Source organism: Equus quagga, chromosome 18, assembly GCF_021613505.1.
Source record: "Equus quagga isolate Etosha38 chromosome 18, UCLA_HA_Equagga_1.0, whole genome shotgun sequence".
NCBI lineage: Eukaryota > Metazoa > Chordata > Mammalia > Perissodactyla > Equidae > Equus > Equus quagga.
Genome location: NC_060284.1, coordinates 48446297 through 48462616, shown reverse-complemented (window position 1 = coordinate 48462616; position 16320 = coordinate 48446297). Strand labels below are relative to the sequence as shown.

Below are 16320 nucleotides of genomic sequence, written 5' to 3'. Positions count from 1 at the left end.
AGTAAAGGAAAGTAGCCAGACCAGCTCGAGACCAGTCTCATCTTGTCTTCCTCCACTTGCACAGTTCTGCTGGAAAATCCTAAAATTTAACGAGGGAGAGGAGGAGTCCCGCGCGCGAGTTACCACGCGCTCAGAAACTTGGTTGCTATGGCGACGGAAGCGGTTTACCTAAGGATTCAAACCAGGCTTGGGGGAGGGGAACCGAATTCGTTTAGGAACTGGGCGTGGCTTCGGTTACTACGGCAGCGGGGACGCTTAGTCCTGGCCTGAGCCCAGGTAGAGACCAATGCTCCTCCCGTCCCTTGCATGGCACCCAAGAAAGAGAAAAGCGGGTCGGCGAGCACGAATTCTAAGATATGGGAACCCTCGCTCATCGCTGCACACTTCAATCAGGTGAGCCCAGAGCCCCGTGAGTCCTCCCTGCCCCCGACCAGGCCAAAGCCGGCCAGACCCTCCAGGCAACGCCGCCAGGCTCGCCCTCTCTTCCAGACGCCACCGCTGCCCCCTCCGAAAACCGTCCTTGCTGCCGCTCTCCCAGGCCTGGTCGTTCCCCTCTTAAAACGACCCAGGGTCCCACCCGCAGGGAGTGCTTGATTAACAAATACGCGTTTAGGGAAGAGGGAAGGGGCTGCCTGGGGAGTCTGCGATTTCAAAGGGTGGACAAAGCTTTGTAGTGGGGAAGAGAGGAGGTGTCGCTCTGACGCTTCAGGATCCTCTTCAGTGAAGTGGCCCAGATGACACTCCAAAGTTGTACTGGAGTTGTCTTTATGAACTGTTCACTTCTTCCTGACATCTTATGAAGAACAGAACTCGTGTTGAATCATCTGTAGCCTAGCCCGGGGTAAGGCTTCAATAAACGCTGTGTGAAAACAGACATGGAGTGCTTAAGGTATCAACCTATGTAATACAAGTGAGCCTTCTACCGATAGGAAAGGATGACTTTCTTACACAATGCCCTCATACCACAATATCAAAGTTTTGATATATTTTGAAGGTAGTGTAGACAATCAGAGTAAGGGGTTGGCTGCTAGATTCATCCACAGGATTCCTGAAGGAACCAGGCAGTCAACCTATAACCCACCTGCCACGTGACTTCAGACTGCATAGCATCCCAAAGTTGACTAGCTCTCCCACTCCACTCACACCCACCCGCCTCCAGTGAGTTGGGCAGCCCAGTAGCTCTTGTCACCTGTTTCTGGAAATCTACTTCATCGCTAAGTTCTTTCTAAGTCCGAGATAACATTTGGAAGGAGGAAGGTTGATTCTGGGAATTCCAGCCTGCCATTCCAATGTACTTTAAAAATTGGAAACAGCAGTTTTTTCATTTTAGCTGTCTGTGCACGGGACACTGGAGAGTTAGTACTTAAAGGAAAGATGCATCTGAAGTTTTCTGATTCCCTCATGGTAAATTTCCTATTTGTCCTTATTTTCCGCTATAATTTATTTTTCTCTCTGAGCAGTAATTCTGTCTGATGTGGAATTCCACCTGATGAAGAATTTCATGAAAGTAGTTAAGACACTGCTGATGCTGACATGATGTCATGGAATTTTTGGTTATCTCTATAACTTTAGGAGTGAAGGATGCCAACTCAGTAATTCCCAATTACATTCTCAAATTCTCAAAGATGTTTTTCAAAATGCTCTGTAAAAGCATCCTCTCGCTTGCTTTTCTAAGTCAGGACTAGCCAAAATAATTTTTTCTCCATTTTCTTTGGGATTATGTAGGCCAAGTTTGGGCTTGGAGTGAACATTTCTGCTTGAATTATAAACTGCTGAACAGCGAGGTTTGATGGAGGTGCTGACACTGCATTAGCTTCAGTGTTGCAAATATGAAGCTGTAATTTTCCTAGCTGAATGGAAAACCTAAAGGCATTATTTTTCCTTATGGCTTGAAAACCTGAAATAATATTCAGCTTTCTTGGTTCTGCTCAAACAATATAATTCCAATAAATCTTATATGTTAAGAGAAAGAATTTGAACTCAAAGTAATATGTAGTTTTAACTACAAAGAGTGAACTTCAGTTTGTTGGAAGACATGTTTTTTTATTGCAAGGGGAAGACAACTGCCCTCCACCTCCTCTAATTGATTTTTTCTCAGCTCCGTTTCATGTCTGATCCAAGAGGAAAATTCCCAGATTAACCCAGCAGCCCAATGCCCAGAGGCATGCCCTAACCACAATGTAATAGACTCTGAAATTGGGTTAAAGATGACTGTGGGTGTGTGAATGCCCTATTTACAAGGCTTAGCAAAGTGCTTTATAGATAGGGGTGCTCAAAAATATTATTGCTTTAGTTCCCAGAGAGTTTCTTTCCTTACAGTTACTACTCATATGCAAAACTGTGCTCCAGCATGTGTGGCTGAGTATGTGTGTGCAACTGTGTGTGTTGTGTGTGTTGGGAGGTGGGAAAGAGGGAATCCCTTCCCCCTAGTCTTCCATAAGCCAGTTGTTAGAATTAACTGATTAAAGAATCCAAGTGAATAGTGGTTTTGAACTCATATTCAGATTGGGCTGCACTGGACTTTAAAGAGAGTAGACAAGTTCAGAATTTGGTTTTAGTGCGTTTACCTTGTTTCACTATTTTGGGCTCTCTTTTCAGGCTAGAATAATTGTCAGGGTTTTGGGTACATTTTAGTTGGTTCTAAAACATAAAATGATAGCAAATAATATAAGGCAGTCTACTACCAAGCACTAAATGATTAGAGAATAGAGGTGAGGAGGATGAATGTGAACTGGGTAAATGCTTTATAAAATATTTGCCTTTAGCTGGACCCTAAAGAAGGGGGAGAATTTGAGCAGGTAGAATGAAGGAGGACGATTATTTTAGGCAAGGAGACCAATATGTGCCTTAAATAAATCTGAGACATTTAAATTGAGAGAGAGAAAAATGTAAGTTAGACCACTTCTGGGTATACATTGCTCCTCAATTAATTCTGTCAAACAAATGGTTATTTACTAACTTTGCTATCCATGTAGCAAAATAGTCTATTAATATATGTGAAATATCACATGTCAAATTAGATAAAAAGAAAATATTTATAAAAATACATCTTAGTGTGGACTTCTATGTGATATAGACATTATATTTATGACTTCTAAAAGTATTAGGAAGTTAAAGATGCTTTGGTATCATAAAATTAAATATAAATTAAAATCTTTTCATGCAGTTGTCAAGACAGCCTCTATTAGCCACAGTGAAAGGAAGAGGTGTTAAGCCAAGTACTCAGTGACAGATATTTTTATTTGTATTTTTTATAGTGATAAAATATATATAACATGAAATTTACCATTTTATCCATTTTTAAGTGTACCTGAGTGTACATTAGTACATTCACATTGTTGTGCAATCATTACCACCATCTATCCATCTCTAGAACTCCATCATCTTTGCTAACTGAAACTATACCCGTTAAACAATTCCCCATGCCTTCCTCCCTGCCGGCCCCTGGCAACTACCATTCTACTTTCTGTGTCTATGAATTTGACTATGCTAGGTATCTGATGTAAAGGTAATCATACAGTATGTGTCTTCTTGTGACTAGCTTATTTCACTTAGCATAGTGTCCTTAAGGTTCGTTTACGTTTTAGCATGTATTAGAATTTCCTTGTTTTTAGGTGGAATAATATTCCATTGTATGTATAGACCACATTTTATGTATCCGTCATTCATTGACAGATGTTTGGGTTGCTTCCAACTCTTGGCTCTTGTGAATAATGCAGGTATTAACATGAGTGTACAAAAATCTGTTTGAATCCCTGCTTTCAATTTTTTTGAGTATATATCCGTGGAAGTGGAATTGTCAGATCATATGGTAATTCAATGTTTAATTTTTTGAGGAATTATCGTGCCATTTTCTGCAGCGGCTATACTGTTTTATATTCCTACCAGCAGTGCACAAGTGTTCCGATTTCTCCACATCCTTACCAACACTTTTAAAATTCTGGATTTTTATATATATATTTACATATAATAGCCATTCTAATAGGTGTGAAGTGGTATTTCATTATGGGTTTGATTTGCATTTCCCTAATAATTAGTGATGTTGAGCATCTTTTTATGTACCCCCTAGCCATTTGTACATCTTCTTTTGCTCATTTTTTAATCAACCAAATGTTTGTTTGTTTGTTTTAGTTGTTGAATTATAGGAGTTCTTTATGTATTCTGGATATTAATCCTTTATCAGATATATGATTTGCAAATATTTTCCCCTGTCCCATGGGTTGACTTTTCACTCTGTTGACAGTGTCGTTTGATGTACAAAATTTTTAATTTTGATGAAGTTCAATTTATCTAATTTTTCTTTTGTTGCCTCTGCATTTGGTGTCATATCCAAGAAATCACCACCAAACTCAGTGTCATGAAGTTTTTCCCTATGTTTTCTTCTAAGAGTTTTATAGTTTTGTGTCTTATATTTAGATTCTTGGTCCATTTTTAGTTAATTTTTGTATATGGTGTGAGGTAAGGGTCCAATTTCATTCTTTTGTATGTGGATATCCAGTTTTTCCAGCACCAATTGTTGAAAAAACTGTCCTTTCTCCATTGAATGGAGAAAGGGTGGGGCAAAGGAGAGTTAAAAGTTCAATGAAATTTCCTGCTACGTTGAATGTGGCTTTTTCTTGATTGAGCATTTGCTTGGTTGCTTTAGATCTTTAGTTTCAGAGCTCCTATAAAGTTGTTTTAATCAGTCTCTCATTGTTTTTGTAATGTTTCCATCTGGGACAGAGGGCTGGAGCTTCCTAGTCTTCCATCTTGCTGATGTCACTGTCATCTAAGAGATTTATTCTTAGACAGAATTAATAAGTAATCAATTCTGATTTTTCCCTTTCTTCTAAACCTATCATATGGCAGGTGATGGGGGAAAGGGGAAATTAGAAACTTTGTTCATGACAATTTAGGAAAAATTTCCAGAATTGTTCAAATAGCATAGCCATTCCCTCTAGGATATTTGCACAAGGCCTGTTGAGTAGCGTCACATGGCTTCAAAATGACTGAGCTATAATTGGAATTTTGTGTTATGGTCAGAACTTTTGTGTCAGCATTGGGGGAGAACCTCACAGTGTTATCTATGTTAAGTGATAGCATGATACCAGTATAGAGAAATTCAGAATCCAGATACAAATCCTTTATTTTTCTTTAAGATGTTATGGACTTTGTCCCCAAATGTGTTCTTCAGAATTCCAGGGTTCCCCAAAATTTGTTTGGGTTGATTTAGATCCCTCGCAAGTAGAGTTTATTTTGGCATTTTGTTAATTTAATTGCTAAATGTTTTCATATTTTTAGATTATCTGAGGATGGTTCTTTCTTTTCATTTGTTCCTAGTTTAAGGTTTCATTTTTATGTATAGCAAAAAGGCAACCATAACTTGTGAGACCAACTATTGGCATTGCAATTATTTCATTTGCTTACTGTGATTCACCACAGAAAACATAAAAAAAAAGAGTTTATGGCAATCCACACACCCCTTAACCCAGTCAGCGACACTATTGCAGTTCACTGATTTCCTTTGGTAATGATGATTTCTGGTCTTTAATGACCAACTTAAGGGACTGGACACTCTAGGTGCCCTTTGCCTTACGTTTATCCTTAAGATTTTACTTCTTGATTAAGCCTTCGATTCTTTTTAAATATAAATATCTACATATTTAAAAACATTTGTAAGCATTTGCTATAATGTATTGGGGTCCTTACTGAAAGTCATGAGGCTTGCTTGCGATTTCTATATTGTCATTCTCAATGCATGTTTCCTCCTTTCAAATAAATAATAATATTTGTATCAAAGACATTAATTGATGTTATACGTGGTAGTACTGTCCTTTACAATTCTCACTCAGAGCTGGAGACTCCCAGGATGTCTGGGCTAACCTGCCCCTTTTATAAAACTGAGGATCCAAGCATTTCAAGGTACAGTCCAAAGACATGCAGTGATTTGGCACATGAGGGACTACATCATAGATTTTCTCACTAGTCCGTCCTTTCTTAACAGATCTATAATTTGTGATATGATGATTATAGCATTTTATATAGACCTTGCAATTTAAATAAAAATTTTACATATATGATCTTATGTCAATCCCCCAAACATTGTTATGAGGTAGATATTATTAGAGAAGAACAAGTTATTTAAGGAATGTCTATTGAAAACTTATTTGATTAATACTTAAATTTATGACCAAATAAATATGGAAAGAGTACTTATTTTACCTGAAACTAGACTTCATCCTTTTATCTCTCATCCTCTAACTCTCATAAGTGACGTTAGAGGAGAGAAAGGCTGTAGCATTTTCTTTCTATATTCAACTTTTTGGCTTCTTTCTGAGATCATTTAAGTAGAACAAATAGAAATATTTGAGTGTCTTGATTATGAAAAAGTTATTTTCCTTTCTCCAAAAATAGTTCAGAAAGATGACTTCTTCTGCTACCTGAAAGTATGCTGCATTTCCTGGTTGTGCCTGCCAAAACTTTGCTCATCAGAGTCTCAGCTCACCTCCATTTCTCAACTTTCCAGTTTCTGTCGATGGCACTGTAATTCTTGTAGTCACTAAAGTTCATCTGTGAGTCAGTGGTCTTGTTATTCAGTCTGCCTCTAAATCCTCTTGATTTTTTCTTTAACATTTTCTCACTTCCATCTCTTCTCCACTCTCATGCCTTCATTCTAGCCCAGGCCTGCATCTTTTGATCCTTGAAATTTTACAAGGGACCCTTACCTCTACCCTCTATAGAATCATCTATTCCTGTTTGTCAAACCAGTGCCTAAACACTGCTCATACTGTGTTCACTCAGCACACAAACTATCAGTGACCATCTGTAATCTCAAAATCTAATCATCCTGGCTTCTTCAGCCCTCTTTAGTCTGGCCCAATCTAACTGTCACATTGAACTGCTACAGGCTGGACAGGCTCCTCACTGCAGCACAGACACACGAAGGAGGCAATAAGCTGCTGGAGAAAGCCCACCTCTAGGGCCAGGCAGACCTAGGTATTGAATCCTGATTCTGAAAGGTATAATCAGAATCAGGTTTCTTACCTTCTCTGAGCCTTGTTCTCCTTTTGTCATATGGAGATGATAATATCCACCTCAAAGTCTTGCTGTGAGGGTTAAATAATATTTATTTCATTTCGTAAATACTTCTACAGCACCTGGCATCTAATAACCCTTCAGTAAATAGTTCTCTCCCTCCATCCTGCTCTTCCACTCATATTAGCCTCCTTGCTTGAAATGAACTTCCACCTTCCCTCTCCTTGCCATGCCCATTCTTTGAGGCCCTCATGAAGCCATGTCTTGCAGTAAGCTTTCCTAACTACTCTGACCCACATTTATCTTCCCTCACCTTGGCTCTAGGCTCTACCGTACAACTTTGTACTTAGTTAAAGAATGCCTTAAAGTATTTGCTATTATTTCATGTTTCATAGAGCACAAGTATAGTGTGAGCTTGAAACCATTATACATGTAGTTTATCAAAAAGGGAAATACATTTTATTGGACTGAACTCTCAAAACAATTTTTGAGAGGCAGTGAAGGATTTTTCAACTTTTTTTTAATCTTAAACAGTAAGCTATTTCTCATGTTAATGTGTATTTAAGACTTACTGGAAATACTCATAATATGAGCTGAAGACTGACATCTGGCAGCCAGCATATTTCTGAAATTGGGTTGGTTTTTATTACTATATTTTCTGAAATATGCTTTCATTGATATTTACAAAACAAATTGCCAGTTCACACAAAGGTTGTTTTAATAAAAGCCAATGAAAACAACTGAGTTGCTAGAAAGAATGTTAAGAGGGAAATGGACTTTTCATAACCTCACATTATAATTTCTCTTTTCAGACAAAAATGTATTATTTGAATGAGTTTGGAACTAAAGGGAATTAGCATGTCAAAATATCCACCTAGATGTTATATGTGATCATTTTTATTACAAGTGAAAAACATTAAATATAAGTAAAATGTAAGTGTTGCCAATATAAGTTTGGCAACGTCCTAGGAAAATGTTAGTTAAGAAATAGTGAATGTTGACCATGTTTCAGCTCTAGCTGTAGAAACCATCATTGGCTCCCAGTTACCCACAGGATAAAATCCAAGATATTCGGCGTGGCCTGCATGGCCCTGCCTAATTTGGCCTTTTTCTGCCCATCTGTCTCTATCTCCCTCTACTCCAGTTGAATGGCCTCCATGGTATCCCCAGGAAAATACTGACTGTACCCACACAGTGTCCTGGCCTGAAGATCTCCCTACTTCCCTCCAACTCCTTCTCATTAGAATCCTCCCCTGTATCCTCCAGAAGGGACTCAAGTCACACCATTCTGGCCCTCACTGCTTTTTCTCCTTTCACTAAACAACTTAGAGTAAAATCCAAATGCTCTACCATGGCCTAAAAGATCCTGTCTGTGACCTCTGCCAACCACTCCGACTTCATCTCATGTCTCCTACGGCTCATTCTTTCACTCAGTCCATTATAACCACACTGGCCTCTTCACTGACCTTCAAATCTATCGGGAAAGACATTCCCTCCTTAGAGCCTTTGCTCTTGCTGTGCCCTCTGCCCAGAATGACTCTTCTCAAGATAGTCAAGAGTCACTCTCTCCCTCCTTCAAGATTCTCTTCAAATATCACCTTCCCTGATCACCCTGTTTAACCTATACCATCATTCTCCATCCACTTACCCATTTGGTTCCTGACCTTCTACCTTACATTTATCTTGTTGTTGTCTGTTTCTCTCCACATGAGTGTAAGCTCCATGAGGGCAAGGATTTATCTTGCTCACTGATATATTGCCAACGCCTGACATATAGACAGGCTCAAATAACATTGCTGAACGGAGGAATAGCAGGTGCTCAATAATGAGAAGCTGTTAGTAATCGTAGTATTGCTATATTAATTAGAGTGGTATGAAAATTAGATAAAGTATGTGAAAGAATGTGGAGCACTATTTAGCCTGATATAATTATTTATAAGTATTGTTATTATTAGTCTTTTATATATTTCCCTAGGGATGTTACACATGTTCTTCAAACTCAATATGTTCAAAACTGGTACCATCCTATCCATTGAAGTTAGAAATGATCCTTGAACCTTCTCTCCTAATATCAAATTGGTCAGTAATTCCTATTACTTCTACCTCTCTATTTCAGAGCCTTCTTTTTCTCCTTCCATAATTTCTAACTAACACCACTACAATAGCCTTCTAACTTTCCTTCTTGCCTGCCTTTACCCAGGGTAAAAATTAAAAATGTGAGCTATCACAGCTATACGTAAATCAACACGTAAATCAAAAAATTTAAAATCACCTTTTATTCTCTATATAAACTAAGCTATGTGTACCTTATAAAACCACTCGCCAGATGACATAATTTTTAGTACTTATCATTCATCACATTTTTCTAATGATTTCAGAATCATGTGTTGGCCCAGAAGTGTTGGTGCAGTCTTTGGTTGACATGGTTTCATTCCCTGAGCGTGGCCCTTGTCTGAGCTGTGAGGGGCCACGGCAAATGTACATAGGCTCTTCCCATAACTTTCCTTCTAAGTTGATAGTCATTCTGCAATTTGTAGTTCTCTGTACATAGAGCATTTCTCCTAATATCAACAGTATTATTCATCATACTAAAAGCTTTTTCAGCCTTTGAACTTTTAATAATTATGTTGAAAAATTTTCTAGCTGTGTAATATTATCTGAGATTTTTATATATTTAATTTATTTTCAATTTCTTTCAATTAAATCATAAAACCATTCCTTGGAAAGTCATATTAAATTAGTTGGCTTAATTTCATAAATTTTTGATCACCGTAAATCTACTTTCTTTACAAACATAATGTGGCTAGCATTTAGGATTGAGTAAATTGAAAGAGGTTAATAATTCATCATACTTTTCATTTTTTGTCAAAAAATAAACCCATTTCTGTGTAATTTATTAAACAATCTAATAGTTTTTCTCCTATAATTTATGATTTATTTAGTTTTGTTTCATATTGTACTTTTTATTTCTTTGTTTCTGTATATTTTCTGCTTCTCTTTCACAATTTGCTTTATTAATTTTATATGGGCAGCATATTTTTATTTCTTTCTTATAAAGCTAAAGGAAGCATTGACATTTCTGTTAGAGTATTTCATTAAAGCCAAATCCCTAAAAGTTAATTGTGCTTTCCAAATGCTTAACTACTCCCACTTCACGATTTACCTTAAAGGAACACGCAAGGCTTGGCATGATTTCCACTCAGTAGTTGCAGTCCTAGCATTATAGATTGCCTGTAGGGGTCCTAATATTTTTCTAATATTCAATCCCAAGCTCTGTTCAGATATATTATTTAATTATCTCTGGTGTTTATTTAATATACGATAGTAAATAGGAAATTTATCAAGAAAATATTTATATTCATTTATTTGATATACATTGTTTATTATGTCAGCTGGATATATTGAACATAGTGAGTTAGGACCAAAACAAAACTTCTGGAACTTTTTTCAAAATTGTAGGCTGAAACTCCAGACTTTCTCCACTCTATCACCACTCTGGCACTTTTTTATGTAAATATTTCTCAGAGAAACTGTTTTTCTTGGTGCCCATTGAAATAGTTTGAGATCTCACAGATGCTTTCCCATCTAGCTTTACCAGATCAACAAAAAGACTTAACTACCTTCAGCATCTTGAATTTTGCATATTAGGCTTTATTAAAACACTTTCACATGGAACATTTAAAGCTATGTCAATAGTGATTAAAATTTTACTGCTTTGATTTAGAGATTTTTCAAAATGTTGCTTTATCATTTCAGTAGATAAATGCCTTGCCACAGTCAAGACCACAAATCTACATTGCAATGATAAACCCATGTAGATATCATTTTTTCAAAGTTCAACTAAGTATTTCATGTTGAAAAATGTTCAATTATGTCTAACTACATAATAGATTGTGTTAAAAGTTTTTGTTTTTGTTTTTGTTTTGCTTGAGGAAGATTGTCCCTGAGCTAACATCTGTACCAATCTTCCTCTATTTTGTTTGTGGGACACCGCCACAGCATGGCTTGATAAGCAGTGTGTAGGTCCACTCCCAGGATCAGAACCCACGAACCCCAGGCTGCGGAAGTGGAGCAGGCAAACTTAATTGCTATGCCACTGGGCTGGCCCTAAAAGTTTTGATAATATGTTTCAAAATGTTTTGCAATTACTTTATTGAAATACTTTGATAAAAAGTTTTTATTTCAAATACTTGAATGCATGAAATTGATTTATTATGTTCTTTAAATTTTCCTTCATTAATGATTGTAAAAAGTTTTTATTGGAATCGTGACCTTTAACAAAATATGATAGCCACTTTGATTTAAAAAATTTGCCTGTTCAGCTTTTTTTTTTCTGGGATAGATTCAGCCTGAGCTACATCTGTTGCCAATCTTTCTCTTTTTTTTTTCCCCTCCCCAAAGCCCTGCTACATAGTTGTGTATCCTAGTTGCAGGTCCTTCTAGTTCTTCTATGTGAGCTGCTGCTGCAGCATGGCTACTGACAGACGAGTAGTGTGGTTCCATGCCCAGGAACTGAACCTGGGAACCAAACCTGGGCCGCCGAAGCAGAGCATGCCAAACTTTAACCACTGGGCCATCAGGGCTAGCTTGCCTGTTCAACTTTCAACAACACAACTTTTGAGCTCCATTTCCCTCCAACATTTATATCACTTGTAATAATAATTTAGTCAACGTTTATGTTGAAAAAATCAAGTTGTTTTTCATTTTAGAAATACAAAGAATTTTTAATGTTGTAATGATTTTTGTACAGTCTCAGAACCCTCACATCGTGGTTGATTATCATTTTCTTCTTTGATCTCATGAAAATTCAGAATATTTACCTGTTCATATACTTAAAATAAAATTTAGAAACATATCCATACTTTGAAGTCTCTTCACTGTGGATTTCCATTTTAAATATTTATCATAAATGTATATGTTATATTAAAAACTACACACACAGAATTGGATTGCACTATAATTAAAATAAAAGTAAAACTAAGCAAGTCAGAAGCAATAGTTTGAGGTTGAGGATGATGCTTAACTGGGCTCTTCCAGAAAGGATGTGCCACTAAAGGATGTGCAGTGTAGCCTTGCTGCCTACTGTGACGCAGCCCAAACCCACAGACCATACTGCAAAAGTCCCCTCCATGTCACAAGGCCAGGAAGCCCAGTTATCAATGACCATAGCAACATCTTATAATGATCAGTTTGTACTAACAAGTTTGTATTAGATTTTGTATTCTTAATTTTACCACTTACCAAAGTTACTTTTTTTCTATCTACCAACCAGCATGCACTTCAGTTCAACCACCAGGTTGGCATACCTGTGTGTGTCCAGCGACTATTGGCACCACATCCTCTTCTCCCCTCTGTGTAGCCTCTGCGTGGCCACCTGGGTTATCTTTCTATAGTACCAATATGATCATATCACTTCCTGCTTCAGTCTCAACTCTTACTATTACTTACTTGGCCCTTCATGATTTTCGTAGTTCCAGTCCAGCCTCATCTTTTCTGCCCTATCTGTACCCATTGTCACACCTAGACATCTCAAACCTGCTAGACAATTTTGTGCTTTCATGCATGTAGGATATTTTTTTGGAATACCCTTCCTTCTCTGACACCACTTGTTGAGGTTCTTCACATTCTTAAAGTCACAAATCAAATGTACTTCCTCCATGAAACTATGCCTGACTTCCCTTTTCCTATGTTCAATTCATGCTCCCATAGTCTTATACATATCACGATGATGATACTTATCATGTTGTTAGAGTTAAAGACAGGTCTGTCTCTCACTTGCCTGTGAACTTCTCAAAGACAAGAAGTAAGTCATATTATTTTTGGGTCCCTCTCTGGAACATAGTGCCTGGAACATACTCAGTCAGTCTAAATTGGAGAAGTGACAAAACAAATGCAATAGTCCTTCCTGTTGCTTAGATTCTTTTAAATCATATTCTTCCTACCCTCTATCATTTATTCCTTCTTCATTGCAGTAAAACAAACAGTAATATTAAATGTCTAGCCTAATACATTTTGATAATTGCATGCATCCCTATAATCCAACACTCAGATGAAGACGTAGGACACTCTCAGTCCTACTGGAGGTTCCCTCAAGCCTTCCCCAGTCACTACTTGTGTCCCAGAGACTTTAACACTATTCTGACCTCTATCATCTGCAATCATTTTGCCTGTTCTTGAACTTTATATAAATGAACTAATACAAAATCTACTCTTTTTGTTCAACATGATGTCTGTGAAATTCATACATACATGCTGTTGCATTATAAGTAGTGTGTTCTTTGTTATGGCCTTGTAATATTCCATTGTATGAATATGACATGATTTATTTATGCATTCTCCTGCTAATTGACATTTGGATCATGCCAAGTTTGAGATATTACAAATAACGTTGCTATAAAATTCTCATACAGATTTTTCTTAGGACACATAGTCATTTCTCTTGGGAATATACCTAGGAATGGAAATGCTGGTCATAGGGCAGATGTGTGCTTAGCTTTGGTAGCTACTACCATAGAGTTTTCTAAAGGGGTTGCACCAATTTACACAGCTATCAGTAATATATGAGAATACAAGTCTCTTATTGGTCTTTTTAATTCTATTATTGTTTTGTTTTTTTTTTACTATGCTTTGTGTTCCCCCAAATTCGTATGTTTAAACCTAATCCCCAGTGTGATGGTATTTGGAGGTGAGGCCTTTGGGAAGTCATGAGAGTGGAGCCCTCGTGAGTGAGATTGGTGTGCTTATAAAAGACTCCAGAGAGATCCCTCACCCATTCTGCCATGTGAGGTTACAGTGAGAAGGCGGCCATCTATGAGCCAGAAAGTGAGCTCTCACTGGACACTGAAGCTGCAGATGCCTTGCTCTTGGACTTCCAGCCTCCAGAACTGTGAGAAATCAGTTTCTGTTGTTTATAAGCCATCAATTCTGCGATATTCTGTTAGAGCAGCCCAAACAGACTAAGACGTACTGTAATATTTTCCCTCTCTATCCTAAATTTGTTTGTCAATCCTCCTATTGGAGTCTCTCCTTCCTCATGACCAGTTCAGTTGCCATTCTGTGAATCTTTCCAGCTATTCAATCCTTTTTTAGGTTTTATGCCTAAAAGTCAACACAGCTTTCCAAGTATAAAGACATTCTGGGGGGCTAGCCCAGTGGAACAGCAGTTAAGTTCGCACATTCCACTTCGGTGGCCCAGGCTTCGTCAGTTCAGACCCTGGGCGTGGACATATGCACTGCTTGTCAAACCATGCTGTGGCAGCTGTCTCACATATAAAGTGGAGGAAGATGGGCAGAGATGTTAGCTCAAGGGCCAGTCTTCCTCAGCAAAAAGAGGAGGATTGGCAGCAGACGTTAGCTCAGAGCTAATCTTCCTCAAAAAAAAAAAAAAAAAAGACTCTCTGGTTTTATACAATGGTAGGATAATGTTTTCCGTTTTGTTCCCACTTTTTTCTAGATATGATGACCAAAGGCCTTTCCATAGAACTGCAGCACATTGAGCTGATGGTTATTGGGAAGCATTACATAGAGACACGTTTCCTATAAGTGATCATTAAAGCCTTTAAACGTGTGACTAGGGTTTGGATTATGTTTTCCTCAGTGCATCCGCTTATACTTCCCATATTTAATTTCATCTGAAATACATGCTTGCTCAACTCAGAAAGCTTTGTGACATCTCCCTACAGTGCTTACCTGTGTCCTTGGCACAGTCATTGTCACAACATATGCTAATAAAGGCAAGGCAGGGTGGCAGAGGAAGACCCATTGTCCCGGAATCAGGACATGCCTCTTGCTATGTGTGTCACCTTAACCAAGTCTCCATGTCATAGCTTTTTTTTTTTTATCTGCAAAATGAAGAAATTGGACTAAATGACAAAGAAATCTCCTACCACCGAACCCTAGAATTTTGGGTTTCACTGTGACATATTTTCATATCTTGTATAAAAGCAGTTAAAGAAGACCTACCCAAAGATTGTCCCCAGGGCTCCCCACTGTAAGACTTCTCCATCCAGAGGAGTGCCCCTTTAACCTTGCCTTTGTTTTTACGCCAGTTCTCTAACCATGACAAATGTTTCCTCTACTTCCACGGTAACTCAATATTTTTGGTATGAAAACTTGTAAAATGCTCTCTAAGATTAAATAAATTCTGTTTCCTGGCTTCCCCTTGTCCTCACCCTTCGCAATAATTATTCTTTGTGTTGTTCTTATTGCATTTCTGCTAAATATGATTATAGTGCATGGCCTTGGGTGGCACAGACAATATAACAGTTTTTCAGGCAGTACATAGCAAATAGAAATGGGGAGGAAACTCCCATAATTATATAAACACCAATGAAAGGTCATGTGATCCCTAAAAATGTATATGACTCCATATATGTATATAATATTTGAGTTTTGGTTAAACTAGTTTAAGGTTACGAATATTGAGTTTGACCACCTCTGCCTTCACATCAAATATTTAGAAGGCTGAGCAAGGATAAAGATGTTGTCTTTATTTACACTTGTTATTGTAATTATAAAGGTGAAACATTAAAGAATGCTTGTTGTTTCACTTTCACAGATGTATTGTAAAAGCAGCACCAACCTAGGAAGATGTTTGTGGAAAAATGGCTTATTATGACCATATTTTCAACCTCTGCTATAGAAATAGCTGTAGATGTGTTATTTTACTCTTTCTGATGAAGATGACACTTTTGCTCTGGTGGCTTATGCTTTAAATTATATTTAATGAAATGATGACCTGTTTTGCTAAAGAAACTGTTTTGCTTAGTCTCGTGTTCAATAATGAAGTGCAATCATGTCTAGAGACCAAAGGTTTTGGTCACATGGAGCAGACTTGTTGGTCATGCAAAGTCCACAAGGGAACTGGGCCTCTGGCTGTCGCTTCATTAGCACCACCATCAAAACAGCAGAGGAAATCCGCGCGTCCTCCAGGTTTACCACAAGAGTCACTTTCATCTGTCTGATGGTGGCTTCACTGAAAGTTTGCTCTCAGCTTCTCTCGCAACATTCTTTCTTTTGCTTTGTCTGTTTGTTGACCTCATCACCATCTCTAATTATTCTTTTTTGATAGAAACCAGTGTTCCAGCAAAAGCAAGGAGGTTGAAAGTTTCCTCTCTACTCTGAATTTTGGCTACTAGAAAAAGTCTTTAAAATCATCTAATTTAATTTGGTCAATGAAAGTTTTCAGTCAAACGAATGAGCGTGTAGAAACAGAACAATTGTGCTTGACATAGTGTTTTAAATTAATTCAGTAGGAAAAATTGTTCACCTTAGCTTGAATTGGAAAAAGTGGGATTGAAACAAAGT

The 16320-nt window shown here is 37.7% G+C and overlaps 1 protein-coding gene across 6 annotated transcripts in view; it reads left to right on the top strand.

Moving 5' to 3' along the window:
- The first annotated feature begins 259 nt into the window (after positions 1-259).
- Positions 260-16320, top strand: part of SPAG17 (sperm associated antigen 17) — a 209397-nt gene continuing 193336 nt past the window's right edge. For all 6 annotated transcript variants that reach the window (XM_046645074.1, XM_046645076.1, XM_046645075.1 and 3 more), the window contains exon 1: positions 260-393. In XM_046645074.1, coding sequence (XP_046501030.1) covers positions 307-393 — 87 coding nt within the window. In that variant the 5' untranslated portion in view covers positions 260-306. The remainder of the gene's footprint in view (positions 394-16320) is intronic.